This window comes from Sciurus vulgaris (assembly GCF_902686455.1).
Source record: "Sciurus vulgaris genome assembly, chromosome: 2".
NCBI lineage: Eukaryota > Metazoa > Chordata > Mammalia > Rodentia > Sciuridae > Sciurus > Sciurus vulgaris.
In genome coordinates, this window is record NC_136462.1 from 203,286,191 (window position 1) to 203,302,257 (window position 16,067).

Sequence of the window (16,067 nt, forward strand, 5' to 3'; positions counted from 1 at the left end):
CTTCACAGCAAACACCAGAGTGAGTCTGGTTCAATGCTGCTGAGACAATGAGCAGACTGCACAGTGACAGTACAGAGGGCAGTGCATGAAATAACAGGATTGGCAGGACTGAAAAGAGCAAGAAAACCAAACAAAGAAATCCAAGGTAAAACCTGGTTCTGGAAGTTAAACTTTGTGTTCCCACCCCAGGCAGAGAGAAAGCCAGCGTGGCATGTGACGGTGATACAGGGTCCAAGGAATAGTAGAGATTCCCAACTTTGTCTCTTAGGAAAAGAATAGGAAAGGGAAAGGAAATAAGATGGGAGAAGGGACCCCTCCATTAATGCTGTGCCAAATAATTTACAGACACTGGATGTTTGTGGCTTGCATGTGTGCATGACTAAAAACACAATGTTCCTTCTAATTAAGCTTTTCTTTTAATTAGAAGAAAAAGGGGTAGATCTTTGACCCCTTATTCTCTGGAGGTTACTCAGGACAAGGCAGCTATGGACTCAAAAAAAACAGTATCTACAAGAGGCAAAAAGAACTGCACATAAGACAGAGAACTGAATCCAGATGTACTATCCCCAATTCTACCACTTCCCCGAGATTCTTAAAGTGTGTCAGTGTCTTTGTATCTCCTATAATAAAACCCTGTTACCTAAATGAGTGCACACATTAATACAAAACCAGATGATTGCTTCATGAATGCTTCATGTTACTGAGATGCCTGTTTTCCTTTTGAGTTCAGAGAAAAGTAAATACAGCCAGCTTCAGAAGAAAGTGATGCTTTAATTAGTATAAAACATGAAAAAACTATTTCCTATCTAGTTTTATCTCAACAATCTTTAAAGACATGGATCAAGTAAGAAGACCAAAACTATAATGCCTTTTGCCGAGTTTGACAGAAAAGCAGTCTAGGAGCACAGTGGCTATGCCCTTACAGTTCACACACCAGCACGTGGGGCAGAGGAGAGGGAGAGGTGGTCGTGGGCACTGCAGGAGCCCCTGAGCCCCAGCAGGTGAGAACAGACAGAAAGGTGCGACTTGGCAAAGGAAGACACTTGATTTACATGTCAGTTCTAGACACAAAGAGGCCTTCCACCAGCCTGATGCCTCCCAGCTTGGCGGTTGGGGGTGGGGGTGGGGGAGACACCTTAGGGGGAAGGGCGGACCACATTTGTATGGTGACAATTAAGGGTCTTTCTTTGTTTCTCAAATAAAAACACTTAAAAAGCAAGAGACTTTTTGAAATCAGGTCTAAACAGTGACCTTTCGGAACAGGAATACAGGTCGAGCATTCCTAATCAAAAAATCTGAAATACAGAATGCTTCAAAATCAAAAACTTTTGAGCTCTGACAGGATTCTACAAGTAGAAAATTCCACATCTGACCTCACGTGTGCTGGGTCACAGTCAAAACGCAGACACACTGAATACTATATAAATTACCCCCAGGGTATGTGTTTAAGGCATATACATGAAATAAAAATGAATTCTGTGTTTAGACTTGGTCCCATCCCCAGGATATCTTAGCATGCACACTGTGTTTGCAAATATTCCAAAATCCAAAAATATCCAAGATTCCAAAACACTTCTGGTCCCAATCATTTTGGATCAGGGACACTCAACCTTGCTATATAAATTAACTGTTCTTGCTTAGCTCAAGAAACAGGGTGAGAATGAACAGCACGCATTTGCAGGAAAGTCACAGGAATAACAAGGAGTTTGAATGGTGGGGCATCCAAAGGAACCTCAAGGGGCTCTAGTTTTATTCTGAATCTCACCAAAAATCACCTTCCTATATCAGAATCCTGTTTGAATTCCAACTTAAACAACTGCTTCTAAAATTCAGAAACTGATGTGTCCACAGGAGAAATAAGGTTGACACAAATCTGCCTATGGAAGTTGAGAGGTCGATGACACTTCCTGTTCTGGCCGCACAGAGAATGAAGAACTGGACATAATAAAGTTTCTCTCCACCCTATAGAAAATGACCATTTAAAGAGTAAACGTGTGCTGGGGTGCGACTCAGTGGTAGAGTGATTGCCTAGCATGCATAAGGCCCTAGGTTTGATCCCCAGCACAAAAAGAAGAAAAAAACTAAATGTGAGAGAATGAAAAAGATGACAAAAAAAAAAAAAAAAAACAAACAAAAATTAACAAAAAAAACCTGCCTCATCGCTACTCAGTGCTTCTACCTCCCAGACATCTGATCACAACAGCTGTGCCCATGCTAAAAAAAATGCTTACAATATATACGGATATAGCTATGCACACACGTGTGTGTGTACAGATATATTTATATAATGCTAATTTAAAAAAAAATCACATCCAAAGCTAATATGTGTATATCAAATCCTGATCAGCTAGGGCATTCTATCAAACTCAATATGCAACTGTACACAGAAAGTATGTTGACTAGGTAAATTAAGAAACTACCACTCAAAATGGTGTCTGTTTAGACTTTCCCACAGGACTGCAATAGCAGGACCACCTCTTCCTCAAGGGCACAGTCCTTTCAGGAACAGCATGCTGGAACCAGTGTGTGTCCCACCCCAGCAAGCACTAAAAGGGACCTTTTTTATTTCTGACAGTCCTGGTAATTGAACCCAGGAGCACGTTAAGCAAGTGTTTACCAGCCTTAGGGGTTAAAGGTGGGAGGGAGGGAGGGAAGGAAGGAAGGAAGGAAGGAAGGAAGGAAGGGAGGGAGGGAGGGAGGGAGGGAGGGAGGGAGGGAAGGAGGGAAGGAAGGAGGGAAGGAAGGAAGGAAGGAAGGAGGGAAGGAAGGAAGGAAGGAAGGAAGGGAGGGAGGAAGGAAAGAAAAAAGATATTACTGCTGGGCACAGTGGTACATGCCTGTCATCCCAGCAACTTGGAAGGATGAGGCAGGAGGACCACAAGTTCAATGCCAGCCTGGACAACTCAGCAACTCTAAAATAAAAATAAACCCCTGGATTCAATCCCCAGTATGGGGTGGAGGGTAGAGGACTATCCTTACCCAACCAAAGAGATGTATGATCAGTGCTTCAGGGAGAGGGAAGGGAGACCATATCACGCTCCTCTAAAATGCTCTGTGAAGTCTTGGTTCTACACACCTGGTGCCAGAATATGTGCAGCAGAATAACAGCAAAATCATTCCTGCTCCTTCCAACATGTTCATTGAGAAACTTAAAAATACCGTGAAAAGCTATGTCTGTTGAAATTGGCATCTAGGTATTTGCTACCTACAATGTGAATTATTTTGAGCAGTAGCAAATGATAAAGTTTATAAATTATCCTGAAAATTCAGAAAGTTTACATTGCCAAATCTCTTTGACAGCTGGGGTTTCAGAATTTAAGGATTATGCTTTTGAGTTTTTAGAGTAAAACAAAAACATCTGTTGAAATAATGTGGTTGTATAAAACATGGTTTTTGGACATTTTATGACAAGTAATGGAAGCATTTGTATTTTAATCTCAAGAGACTTTTCCCTTAAAAAAAATAATAACACCTCATTAACGTTCTTTTAAGAAATATACTTTTAGGTCAGCAGAATAGAGGAAAGGGACCATGGGTAGGAGTGGATGGGGAATGCTGGGGAGGAATATCGGTCTTATTATGTTATTATACTGCATGCATGTATTAATATGTAACAACAAATTCCACATTACATACAACTATAATGCACCTTTAAAAAATGTGGAGGGGAAAAGTGTATATCTTTAACACTGTTGTTTTTAAAGAACTGTTGATCTCTTTCACAATGAGGCGACTTCTCAGATTCAAAGTCGCACCTTGGCGTGCAGAACAGAGGTACTTCTGAATGCCCAACGGCCCGGCCACTAGCCAGGCCCTATGGCTTCCCTCTCCTCCATATAGAAATTCCAGCCAGTCGACGAACCCACTAGGCTGACATCGTGGTCAACTTGGTGACTGCCACAGATGGGAACCAAGGTGGGCCTGTCCCGAGCCCTGTTCTCTCCCACACCCCTCACGCTGCTTAGCACTGTGTCTCTCCAGGACTCTGGTCCAGGCTTTCCTGTCTGCTCTAGATACTCCAGACAGACGCCTCTGCATGCCTGGCTGTGCTTTCCTTCACCTCTACCTGGATCTGGATATATCCATTTACCTGCTCCCCAGCAATTCCACTTTATGCCTCACACAGCACTACAAAACCTACACATGCAGAAATGAGCTCCTGACTCCTGACTTCTGACCCTACACCCTACCCAGGCCCTTCTCTGGTGTTCTCTATTCAGCAGATTGTCACCCTTTAAACCCAAACATACCAGCCAAAAGCCCAGCAACAGACCTGCTCAGCCACTCCACCTGTTGTTCCTCATGTGGTCACTTCTCTCCACACCTGCTGCCCGTCCCTAGCTGTCTTCACCTTCACCTACTCATCACATTCGACTCCTTGCTCTGCCACCAACACCACAGTGGGCAGTTCTTGTGACTGTTGCCTGTATCTTCCTGCTGCGTGGACACCACTGCTCACAGCTTCTTAAAACACTGCCTACAGCTTTGGGGAGAGCCCTCTGGCACTGCACTGTTGCCTAACAGGCTCCTTTTCCTTAGTGAGAGAGAACAGGTTGCCTTTCTCCTGGAGTCTGGAATTAACCTATCCTTCACTTGTAGGTCTCACTCTGAATGCTATCAGCTCTCAGCTGCAGCCCTGATCTTCCCCTTGAGCTTTCAATGTATCAGACAGGCACCAAGTCCAACACAGCCTGCACTGAGCTCATGGCTCCTCTCCTCCTGCTCCACATCCTTCATCAGAATTGTCCCCTTAGTGGTGGCACCCCAAGAAGCCAGGCTGCACACCTGTGTACCACTCTGGGTTTCTTCCCCTGAGCTCCCACAAACTGCCCATCACTAGGGACTGCCCATTTCTGCCTACCTCAAGGTCTCCCCTTTCCATTTTTGCTACTGTCACTTCGGGTAAAGGTCCTCAACCCTCCTAACTGATTTATTCCTTCATCTATTCAACAAATTCATATCAAGTCCTACTAGATGCTTTAGCTATAATCAGATATGCCCTAGCCCTTGTGACTTTTTGATGGCAAATCATGATTTACTATCAGCAACAGTGACAGGGGATAGGGTGTAGAGAGGCAGAGGGAATGGTTTAGGGTACCATGTGAGAACAAGGGAGAGGCACCAAATTCAGCTTTGTTAGGGAAGACCTCAAGGAAGCCTGTTCCACAGGGCACATCTTGTCAGGGTGAGAGACAATCAGGCTTGGTGACTGGAGAACCACAAAAGGTCGGGATGGTTGGAGCAGGCAGGGTGAGAGCAGGAAGGGTGAGACTTTCAGGTCACATTAAGTAGGCAGCTGGGGAGTCCCCAAAGGGTTTCAGAGGACAGTGACAAGGAGAGATGGCGCTGGAAGTATCAACCTGTCTGCATGGTCTTCAGAGGGGAGCTGGCAGAACTGTAAAGGACCTGGGTCAGGAAGATGCTGTGATAATTCAAGGAGCAAAGGTCATGGCTTCACGCTGAGGCCAGAAAACACTAAACCAGGGACAGTTTCTAGGAAGGAGTAAGAAAAGTAGGACTTGGCACTGGTTGGCTGCTGGTGCTAACCCACCACCCAAATACAGCACCAGTGCAGCCTCAAAATGGATCATTCTCTTCTCCTTGGGCTTCCCCCACGCTTTTCCCTGGGCGCCCCCTTGCACAGTTTTGAGTTGACAGAGTTGTTTACCTAGGGTTACGCACGGCAGAAGATGTCTGCACTGCATATGCGTTCTAAACAGCTTGGGCCTGCAGATTTAGCTTATTCGGTTAATGGAAAATGTCTACTATGCAACCTATTTGCCGAATTGGATTTACTTTCGATGAGGAAAAGTCCGACCTCAATTTCCCACGACTCAGTTCGCTTTTGAGAATCACCCAAGCCATCTCGCCGACTTGTAAATATTTCTTCCTAAGTCTTTTCCTAGATCTTTTTAACGACACGATACCCTGCAGCGATGGTTTGCATTCTTCTCGAGCAGGCAGACAATAACAAACGATTAAATACTCAAACGTACATTTCCACCTCCCGCCGGGCCGCTCTTCAGGCCGCCCAGCACTCGAAGCACTGCGTGCATTTCCAGGACCCGCCCTGGGGCAGGGGGCCCCCTCGCGCGTCCTGGGACAGGGGTCCCCTCCGTGCGCGCCCGGCAGCGGGGGTCCCCTCCATCGATCCTCGAGGTCGGCTGAGCCGGACGCCCTCGGCTGGGTCGTTCTAACCACTGCTCTGCCTCAAACGAGGTCGCGCTCGGCAACGTCCGCCTACTAACCCCGAGGAACTCGCTTCCACCCACAGAAGGGAGAGCTCCCGCCGGGCGGCCTTGCCTGGGCCTTTGGGACGCAAGCCAGGCAGGCCGCCAGCCGAGAGACGTCCTCCTCGTCTCAGGCGCCGGCGCCTCCCCACCCCGCCCCATCCCCTCCGGCCTCACACAAACGACGGGAAAGGAGCCGGGACCTTCGCCTCGGATTCAGTCTAGACGTCGCCATCCCGGCAGTACGGCTCCGTACTCGGACGCCTCCGCGGCGGCCATCTTGCGCAGAAGCGGCCGACACCTTTTGACTCTCGCGCCAACCCGTAGAGCGAGGGCGCCGACGGCAAGTTACGCGCAAGAACGGAAGCTAAGGCATCACTTCCGGCGGCCTGTAGCCCCGCCCCCTCTCCGAAGCGCTCCATTGGCTATCTCGTGGTCTCGCGAGAGGTGACTAAGGGGCGGACGCCGGCGCGTCTGCCCTCCGGTTCCCCGCCCCGCCCCCGCCTCCGCCGCGGCCTCCGCCTCCCTCTGCTGGGTGATTGCCGCCGCCGCCCCTCCCCGGCCCCGGGAGCGGCCGCGGAGCCGCCGCCGCCGCCCAGACTGCGCCGCGCGGGAGGCGGGATTCTCAAGGTAAGATGGCCGCGGCGGGTCCTGGCGGCCGGGCTCCGCGTCTCCGCGGGACCAGGCGGGCTGGCCGGGGGGTAAGGACGGCGCGAACTGGGGTCGGGGCTGGGCAGTCCTGCCGCGCCTTCCTGCCCGGCGGGCTCCCGGCGGCCGTCTCTCCTGGAAGGGAGCGTGCTGCAGGCCAGGCCCGCGCTCGGTCCGGGCTGGGATCGAGAGAGTGCGTCCTATTGGGACCAGCACGACTTTCGTAGCGGCACTGCGTTGGAGCCGCTGTGCAAAGCCAGCCTCGGTCGTGCGCAGGGGACGATGCGGGTCTGTGGTGCCCGTGTAGCTGCTGGAGTTCAGAGGCAACTGAGTCTTCCTGCAGAAACTGGAGGGCCGGGTCTCCTCCGAGTGGTGCCAGTGTGACTGCTGATTACACCTGGAAAGTGAGAGGAAGGTGTCTTTTCCGGGGACTTCACAGTGCTTCGTAGCTCACTGGTATTGTCTGTGAATAAGAGCTTTTGGTCTGGCTCCCGAGTTCTGCAGTTGACTTGTAGCCTCCAGACATCAGAGCTGGTGACAGCCCACCACGTTTACCTCCCTTCTTCCCTAGTGCCCCTCAGCAAGTCTCACCTGCTGGCTCCTTCACATCTCTGCTTGATCTCTGAAGTTCGTGCATCCCTGAGTGATGTGCCCCCTTCATGTTCCCTGTCTACCCTCTCCCTGGGTGGTCTTGGCTGAACTCTTGGCTTTAGATAGTTTCATCCTAGCCACAGGTGTTTCCCTAATTAATGTTTCCAGCGTGGGGCTGGGGACCTGTAATCCAGATGCCTGCTAAACTTCTCCAGCGGCTTAGTAGTCATCCAGACCTGCCCTGCTCCTCAAACCTGTTCTGCCTACAGTCCTGCCTCCTTGTTTGTGGTGCCATCCTCCAAGGTCTAATGCTTAGAGTCTGATCTGAGTTCTTCCCTTACTTTTGTCCTAGCACATTCACATTCAGCCCAGGACTAGCCATTGGCTCCATGACCAAAGCACCTCCATCTGGGTGTCTCTTATCTCTGTTGCTGCTCAGTGGTTCAGTGTTCACCCCACTTTCAGCCATTTTTCTAATTTAATATATTGAAGCAAATCAGCATGAGCTTTGTCGGGTGTAAAAGTAATATCTATATGTATATTTCAGTGGCAAAGTATGAAAAGTAGCAGGTTGGAGCGCTGCAACTCCACCTCAAGAGCCCAACTAGTGCTCTTGAGCTAGCACAGCAACCCCTTTGATCTCCATCATCCCACCCTCCTACACAGGTAACCTCCTCCTAAGTATCAGATTTCACAGCTGTACCTAAAAATACAAAACAAAAAGTTCTGCAATATAGATACTTATTGCTAACATAGTTTGTCATCTGTTCTTTCCAAAACTCATGCCTCACTTGGGTCTCTATTTAAACTTTTTGTATTTAACATTGTTTTATAAGAGTCATCCACATGACTCTGTGTGATTTTATTTACTTTAATTGCTTTATTAAATTTTATTGAGTGGTACATGACCACAATCCCTTCTCTGAAACCAAAAGTTTTTTTTTTTTTTTTTTTTTAACCTGTTTGGTGGCAAAACCTGATTTTGTAAAGTCTTAACAGCCTCCCTTGCACTTAGTGTGAACATGCACACATTTCACTGAAGAAATAATACCTGATTGTGTGGTGCTGCCTCAGGCCTTAGAGAAGCTATTGTAAAATATATAGAAACTTATGCCATGTCATCTATGCAGAATCTGAAAAGTTTTGGGTTCTAGAATGTACCTATCTAAGGGTTTTGGATGTGGGCTCTGTACTACAGTTTCTTTACCCATATTCCTGCTGAATGATCATCCAGGTGGGTGGCTTTCATGTTCTTGCTGTTTTGAATAGAACTTCTGTGATCAGGGTTGTCTGCACTGGGTGCATGTGATGAGCTTTTCTACAGTGTAGATTTAGCAGAAGTGGAAATGCTGGGTTGTAAGGGGCACCACATGCAGCTTTACAACTAACCCTGATGGATTTCAATGAATCAGCCTTCTGATACTGAAGTAAAAGAGGGTGAGGGAAGTGTCTTTGCCAGCACTTAGTATTGTTGGGTTTCTTATCTTTGCCAGTCGGGTGGGCATAGGTTTGCAGTCTCGTTTTTCTCATTGTAGCTTGTAAGCCCCAGTAGCTCCCATTAAACTTAGCCAGGATCCTAAACATCTCCCTTCGCTCAGAAGGCCTCCACTCTCTGATACCACTGACCCCTTGCCCCTGTGTTCTCAGGCCTCTGCTGCTTTGTTTCACCCCCTCTGCTTTCTGCACACCCAGCCTTGGTGCTCCCACACATGCATTTGGGCCTTGGGTCCTTTGTACCTGCTGTGTTCAAGGTTTACAGCATTTCCCATCCCTCCATCTCCTACTGCACTGCTGCATTGACTTTTTTTAAAAAACTTTATTCAGTATCTACTCTGTGCTGTGCATTTTTTGGATGATCTAAATAGTGTTGTTTTTGTTTATTTATTTTTATGTGGTACTGAGGATCGAACCCAGTGCCTCACACATTTCAGGCAAGAACTCTACCACTGAGCTACAACTCCAGCCCTGCATTTACTTTCTGAGAGGATCCAGTGGGAATAAATCTTTTCACTAATTATCAAACCTTTTTTCTGTAGAAATAAACCAGAATGAGTTATGCAGAAAAGCCTGATGAGATCACGAAAGATGAGTGGATGGAAAAGCTCAACAACCTGCACGTCCAGCGGGCGGACATGAACCGCCTCATCATGAACTACTTGGTCACAGGTAATGGCGCTGTAGAGACAGCCATTGGACACAGCACTCCCTTTTGTACAAGAGGGTTTTATTCCCCAAGCTCAGTGGTTATGCCACATCATGTTCAGGCATTGAGAGCCTGCAGTGCTCAGCTGACACACTAGTAAACTGTTAAATACAGCCTTTCCTGGAGATGAGAGACTTATTCCAGGTCTTTGAGAGCTAAGTCAAAAATCAGTGTCTTGGCCTTTGACAGTTTTAGGGTTAGGTAATCCAGACCATTAAGACTGTTCTGAGCTGGGTGCTTTGGTGCATGCCTGTCATTCCAGCCACTTGGGAGGCTGAGACCGGAGCATCCAATTCAAAGCCAGCCTCGGCAACTTAGCGAGACCCTGTCTCAAAATAAAAAATAAAAAGGGCTGGGGTTGTAACTCAGTGGTTAAGCATCCCTGGGTTCAAGCCCAATACCAAAACAAAGGAAGACAAAACTATTCTGAAATGGACTTAAAGGCCAAATAATTGATGTTTTCTGGCCAGCTTGGTAAAATACTATTTCTGTAAGGAGTGCCCAACTTAAAAGAGAGAAGGGGGAACTGGGCATGGCAGCCCAGGCCGCAATCCCAGCTGTTTGGGATACTGAGGCAATAGAATTGCAAGTTGGAAGCCAGCCTGGCAAAATAGTAAGACCCTGTCTGAAAGAAAGAGAGAAAGAAATGGGAACTGGGAATGTAGGCCAGTGGTAGACCACCCCAGTACCACAAAATAAACAGATAGACAAAAAGGGGAAGGGGAAGAGCAGGAGCATGCAGAAAGAAATAGTACCAGGACCCCCTCCTTTTGGCAGGAAGAATGTCATTGACAACTCTAGTGAGAAAATTCAGGGGTTTTCAAAAGGCAGGAAATGAAAAGTCTCCCTCCTGTTCATTCCTGATCCCCCTTTAAATTAAAATCTTCCTTCTCTTAATCCCCAGTCCCCGCTTCAAGTTGATCTCTTAAAAAAATTCCAGCAAGTTGGTAAGGAAATCTATGTTTGTAGTTGTGGTGGGGCGGAGGGGAACAAACGCCTTGTTGATGTTGGCAAGGAAGTAGCCAGCTCAGGCAGGAGAAGCCGGCATGCGCACAGCAGCCCTCAGGCACAGCCAGTGTGTCTGCCTTACGGGGAGCCAGCTGTGAGCTCTGGCATGCCAGCCTATAGTCCCAGCTTCCTTTGACTAGTGGACTAGAGTCATTCTAACCTCTTGGCTGGGAGGCTGGGCTGTTTGGATGGGGTGGAAAAGGAATGAAGTGCACTGTTTTTCAGTTCCTTGTTTGGAGGGCATAGCCTATGAATCACAGAGACAAGAACACCAAGTCCCTAAGAAAATGTGGTTGGTGTCAGGGGCTATCTAACTGAGGCAGTTGGACATTCTAGAGGTGTGAAGGCTGCAGTAGTCCCCCACTGCCTTTCCTAGTGGTAAGTGTAGTTTTCATTTCTAGAGGGCTTTAAGGAAGCAGCGGAGAAATTTCGCATGGAATCTGGAATTGAACCCAGTGTGGATCTGGAAACTCTTGATGAGCGAATCAAGATTCGGGAGATGATTCTGAAGGGTCAGATTCAGGAGGCCATCGCATTGATCAACAGCCTTCATCCGGAGCTCTTGGACACAAACCGGTACCTTTACTTTCATCTGCAGGTGAGTGTCATCAGTCTTGTTGGATGTGGATACTTGCTAAATTAAGGTTGTTTGCAAAGACAAATAAGCAGGCTTACCAGCATTAATAGAATATTATTTTAGTTTTTGTGGGGATGGCGTTAGAATTAGCTGCTTTACCTATTTCAGAAGCTCCTTTTTGCTTTTAAAATACAAATTTAACAACCTGGAGACGTTAGAAAAGCCTCTCCTTGGAGTTGTACTTTTTTTTTTTGATGGTGCTGGGGATGGAATCCAGGGCCTTGCACACATGCTAAGCCGGTGCTCCACCCCTGAGCTACACCCCAGCCCCATGAGCTATGCCTTTGTTTGGAACCAAGTGCTCGGTGTTGCCTACCGGTTGTGTCTGTCTAAGCCTGTCTGTCTTTGCCTTTGACCAGCAACAGCATTTGATTGAGTTGATCCGCCAGCGAGAGACTGAGGCAGCACTGGAGTTTGCCCAGACGCAGCTGGCAGAGCAGGGCGAGGAGAGCAGAGAGTGCCTCACCGAGATGGAGCGCACCCTGGCCCTGCTGGCCTTCGACAGCCCCGAGGAGTCGCCCTTTGGAGACCTCCTCCACATGATGCAGAGGCAGAAGGTAGGGTCTACTAAAGGGAAGGCCCTTTTACCCTCAGTGGATGATCAGAGAGGGTTTTCCAAAGGGTGGAATGTGTGCTGCGTTTGTGGTGTGGGGCGGGACAGGGCTCTGGCTGTGGCTCTTTGGGGTGATAGTGGTGACTCCTCCCTGGCTCTTTCTCTCTTATCTTGTCGAATGAGGAGCAGCAGAGTTGTGATGGTCTGGCAGAGTCCAAACCCCTTTGCTAATTTTTTTTTTAAAATTTATCTTAACCTTCCTTCTGTTCATTTGGAAACTCCTAGGAAACAGGTGTCCTAGGTGGTTTTAATTTATGATTGTGTTTTCTTCTGGGACTCCTGCTTCTTGCCGCTACTCTTGTGTCCAGCCACACACAACAGCGCAATGCTCCCATACCTGTGTCCCTCTCCCCCAGGGCCAACTGGCTTCTCTCCTGGGCTTTGTCCTCCCTGCCCCACTTTGGGAGGACTGCCTCTCCCAGAAGGCCACCTGGGGCTCTTTAGGAGGGAATCACACTGTCCACTGTGTTGGCCTCTGCTCTCTTACAGTCCCCTCAGCACTTAAGTGACCTCAAGATTGGAGGTGACACTTGCTGACCAGACTATAAAAGCTACTGTGGGCAAGGACTGTTTAATGTCTCCAGAGTGGCTCATAATCATGGGTTTAACATTCATTTAAATGAATTGCAAACTTCTCATGTGAAAATGGTTTCCAAGAGCATAAAATGCCTATTGTTGGTAGACTTTGCTGGTGCGCCATGTGCATGGTGACCTTGATCGGATGTGTCTGTTTTCTAGGTTTGGAGTGAAGTTAACCAAGCCGTTCTAGATTATGAAAATCGCGAATCAACACCCAAGCTGGCAAAATTACTGAAACTGCTACTTTGGGCTCAGAATGAGCTGGACCAGAAGAAAGTAAAATATCCCAAAATGACAGACCTTAGCAAAGGTGTGATCGAGGAGCCCAAGTAGAGCCTGTGCAGCCAACCCCGCGCTTTCTGCGCACAGGACTCGCCTTCCCTCGGCTCGACCCAAGGATCTCACTGCAGTAGAAACCTTTTCCCCTGTACATTTTTTTTTTTTTTTTTTTTTTTTTTGACTCAGCATCTTTCTTAAAAGGAAAACGGCCCTTTTAAATGCTGGAAGCCCCACAGTAAAGGGCACATCTGGGAAGGCTGGCTGGCTGTGCACGTGGTGTGTCCTGAGGACCTGGATGCCATGCGTCACTGTCAGGGTGCTCCTGTGCCTGGCTGCCCTCGGGGCTGGGTTCCTAGGGCTGCCAGTTTAACCTGGGCCTCCCCTCAAGGGACGTGAAGAGCATCCATCACCTTGCTTTTGTTGGCTTGTAGGCAGATGATGCCTTTGTTGATTTTCCTGAGTCTTGTCAGGCCTTCATCTTCAAGTTTTTCCTCATCCTGTGTTTTTCATTTTTCTTCTTCTCTAGGACAGAATATATAAATTTGTAAATCCTAATTCAAAGATGACTTTTGCGTGAGGGTATTGAGTTGAATTTGTTTTTCTCTTTGGTCTGGGTTATGTGGCTCTTGGGGAGATGTGTGTGTGAGGGTGGAGCTGTGTGCGTTTTAATTTTTTAAATATATATTTTGGTGCTGTATGTGATGAGGGACGAATCAGTGAACCATCTCTTGTAGGCAGTTTTGTTGAAAATAAAGGTTTCTCTTTGATTTCAAGAATGACCAGAATGGCCACTGAAAAACACTGTCCTCTCAGCAGCCTCTGGCTGGTGCTTCCTTGCTGTGCTCAGGCGTAAGGCAGCTTGGTGCTGGTGGGGCCGATGCAGGAGGGTGCCCGAGGCTCTCCCCAAGGCCTGTACATTCTGCTCCCTGGTCTGTAGCTTAGCAGAGCAATTCCTTACCTGGTCTCACGGTCAGGTGCCTGAAAGTGCTGCTGCTGTTGCCTCTGTTCCCAACCAGTGGAACGCAGGAGGGAACTGGCCTGGCACCTGGTGGCGTGACGCAGGTGCATCGGTGATGGGCACATACACACGTGAGTACAGATGGGACAGGCTCTGGTTGCAGAGGGGCCTCTAGGGCGGTGCTGAAAGCCGGTGTTGGGAGTGTGGCCACAGAACCGCTCAGCAAGTCTGACCAAGTCTGACCGTGGAGACAACGCAGGGACTGTCCTAGGGTGGGAGTACTCACCTGCCTGCAGGGATTGAGATGCCATTGTCCCTCAGCTGAGTCCTAATGCTGAGGTAGGGTGTTCTGGGGCCTGGGGCCTGCTGGAGAGCAACACTTTTAGCTACCGAATGGGGGGATTCTGCTTGCTCTACCCTTGGGCAGCACAAGGCATCTGGACCAGCAAGGTCAGACAGAGGGGCATTGCCATCTTGCCAGTGCCTGAGCCAGTCAGATGATCGCCTGCTGGTGGGCTGCTCTGCCACACCTTTCTCCCTCGGTGCTGCTGCCTCACCTACAGCCTGGTGAGGTGTTCTCAGTCTCTCTACTTCATTTTTCTCTGGGTAGGAGATTTGACTTAGATGGTTTGTGAGTTAGTAACAACTGCAGAGCCTGTTGGCAGCCATGGTGGAACACTGCGGCCCCCAGGCTGCCCCTTCGGCAGTGCTGCTCCTGGACACAGTGGGTCTCAGCAGTTGTGTTCAGATGGAGGCTTTCTTTAGAACTTTCCTTCCTTAGGTTCGAGAATGAAAAGTTATAGGGGAAGGGAGTTTTAATCTTCAGTTAGTTAAAATAGGTTGGACGTAGCAGAAAGTGGGGAGAGAGAGAGAGAAAACTATACAAATTTTGAAAGACACTAGATGACCAGCATGTTATTAACTATCTCTTATTGGTGTATATGACATTATTTCCATGGACAGTGCGTGTGTGATCCAGCACATGCACAAAGGGTCATCAGGTGGTGACAAGACAAGAAGATGGTGTTTTATTTACCCATTCTGTCAGAACAGCTTCAGCAGCACTTTGCTCTTAGTCTCTGCGGCAAGCAAGTGAGGTTAGGCTGCTCTGAGATGATGGGCACCTGTGCGATTTGGCTTTTCTACTTTGTTTCTTCTGGGTCCCAGTCCCACTGATGTGTTCATTAGGACGTGGTGATGGTAGCTGGGCACTGTGGCACATGCCCGTAGTTCCAGGTACGTGGGAGGCTGAGGCGAGAGGATCAGTGACTGGTGAGAGCCTGTCTTAAGATGAAAGTTGGGGCTGGGGAGATCGCTCAGACGGTAGAGTGCTTGCCTTGTAAGCACAAGGCCCTGGGTTTGATCCCCAGCACACCCCCCCAAAAAAAGATGAAAGTTAACAGATAAAGGGTGCAGCTCAGTGGCAGGGTACTTGCCCAGAATGCGCAGGGTCCTGTGTTTGATCCCCAGTGCTTGAAAGAAAAGGGAAAAAAATTCAGTTTTTCACAGAGTAGTTTATTTCTTCTTTTTATGCCTTTTGATGGGAAGTGCCTTGAAATACAGGAAGCTTGAGAGTATCCTGGTGTTCTGTTCCTATATCCTGAAGTCATGTGAGGAATAAACCTGTTCTGGAACTTTCTTAGTCATGGGGATATTGTCCATTACTTGAGAACTTGTGTGTTTGCCACTTGAATTAGGTTTCCAGGTTCTGGAAAAGGCAGGTGTTGACCGTGGCCTGCACTGAAGATATGGCTGAAGACCAGTGGCCCTGGGCATGCAGAAACCACAAACCAGAGTCCACCCTCCAAGGAGGGGTCAAGGTTGGGGCAGCAGACTTTATTTCCTTCTTTCTATACACTGGTGGTTTTGGAGAGTGGAGGGACCAGGGTTTCAGGAAGATTCTTACATTTTTTGATACAGATGCTGACATCTTCAGGGTAGTGGAGCAGGACTCCCTTCCAGGTTGTCGCTTTCCAGTCTCGGTATGAACAAAAGATCAAATCAAAAGCCTCAGGTGAACAGAATGGTTTGCACCCCTGCTAGTGGAAGGTGTGGTGTGGTGTGATGTGGTGTGGTGTGATGTGGTGTGGTGTGGCAGGACACCATGACATGGGTGCCAGCTGTCCCTAGCCTTCACTCATCACTGCTTTGTCAGTGATTTATTCTGATGCCACCACATCAGTTCTTGCAATGGGGTATGTTTTGGTTTCAGAAATAGGTATATTGTTTTTTCAGATGAACAGTAAATTGCATTGTCCGCAGGAGCCATGTAAAATCCTGCAAGAAGTCCTAGTCTGCCGAAGTACTGTTGTGCACATTGG

General features: G+C 48.3%; 2 protein-coding genes across 7 annotated transcripts in view; one reads left to right on the forward strand and one right to left on the reverse strand.

Moving 5' to 3' along the window:
- DIDO1 (death inducer-obliterator 1) overlaps positions 1-6,566 on the reverse strand; it is a 50,235-nt gene extending 43,669 nt beyond the window's left edge. For 2 of the 4 annotated variants that reach the window (XM_079127985.1, XM_079127980.1), the window contains exon 1: positions 6,434-6,565. The gene's annotated coding sequence lies outside the window, so the exon portion shown is untranslated. Of the gene's footprint in view, positions 1-6,407 lie in introns of all 4 variants that reach the window. The other 2 variants (XM_079127984.1, XM_079127982.1) reach the window with 2 other exon arrangements.
- A 134-nt stretch (positions 6,567-6,700) lies between these two features.
- GID8 (GID complex subunit 8 homolog) lies at positions 6,701-13,354 on the forward strand. 3 transcript variants are annotated; one of them, XM_079128030.1, is made up of 5 exons: positions 6,701-6,860; positions 9,506-9,635; positions 11,082-11,278; positions 11,677-11,874; positions 12,669-13,354. In XM_079128030.1, the coding sequence occupies exons 2-5, from the start codon at positions 9,518-9,520 to the stop codon at positions 12,840-12,842; spliced, it is 687 nt and encodes a 228-aa protein (XP_078984156.1). In that variant the 5' UTR covers positions 6,701-6,860; positions 9,506-9,517; the 3' UTR covers positions 12,843-13,354. The 3 variants fall into 3 exon arrangements, with proteins under 3 accessions (XP_078984156.1, XP_078984158.1, XP_078984157.1); XM_079128032.1 differs by lacking the exon at positions 6,701-6,860 and adding an exon at positions 6,868-6,929 and having other exon boundaries at positions 9,505-9,635; XM_079128031.1 differs by lacking the exon at positions 6,701-6,860 and adding an exon at positions 7,997-8,135.
- Positions 13,355-16,067: the final 2,713 nt, after the last annotated feature.

Coding starts and splice junctions, on each gene's coding strand:
- GID8 (XM_079128030.1), top strand. CDS start 9,518: ATGAGTTATGCAGAAAAGCCTGATGAGATCACGAAAGATGAGTGGATG. Junction 11,279..11,676: donor ACCTTTACTTTCATCTGCAG/GTGAGTGTCATC, acceptor GCCTTTGACCAG/CAACAGCATTTGATTGAGTT. Junction 11,875..12,668: donor ACATGATGCAGAGGCAGAAG/GTAGGGTCTACT, acceptor TCTGTTTTCTAG/GTTTGGAGTGAAGTTAACCA.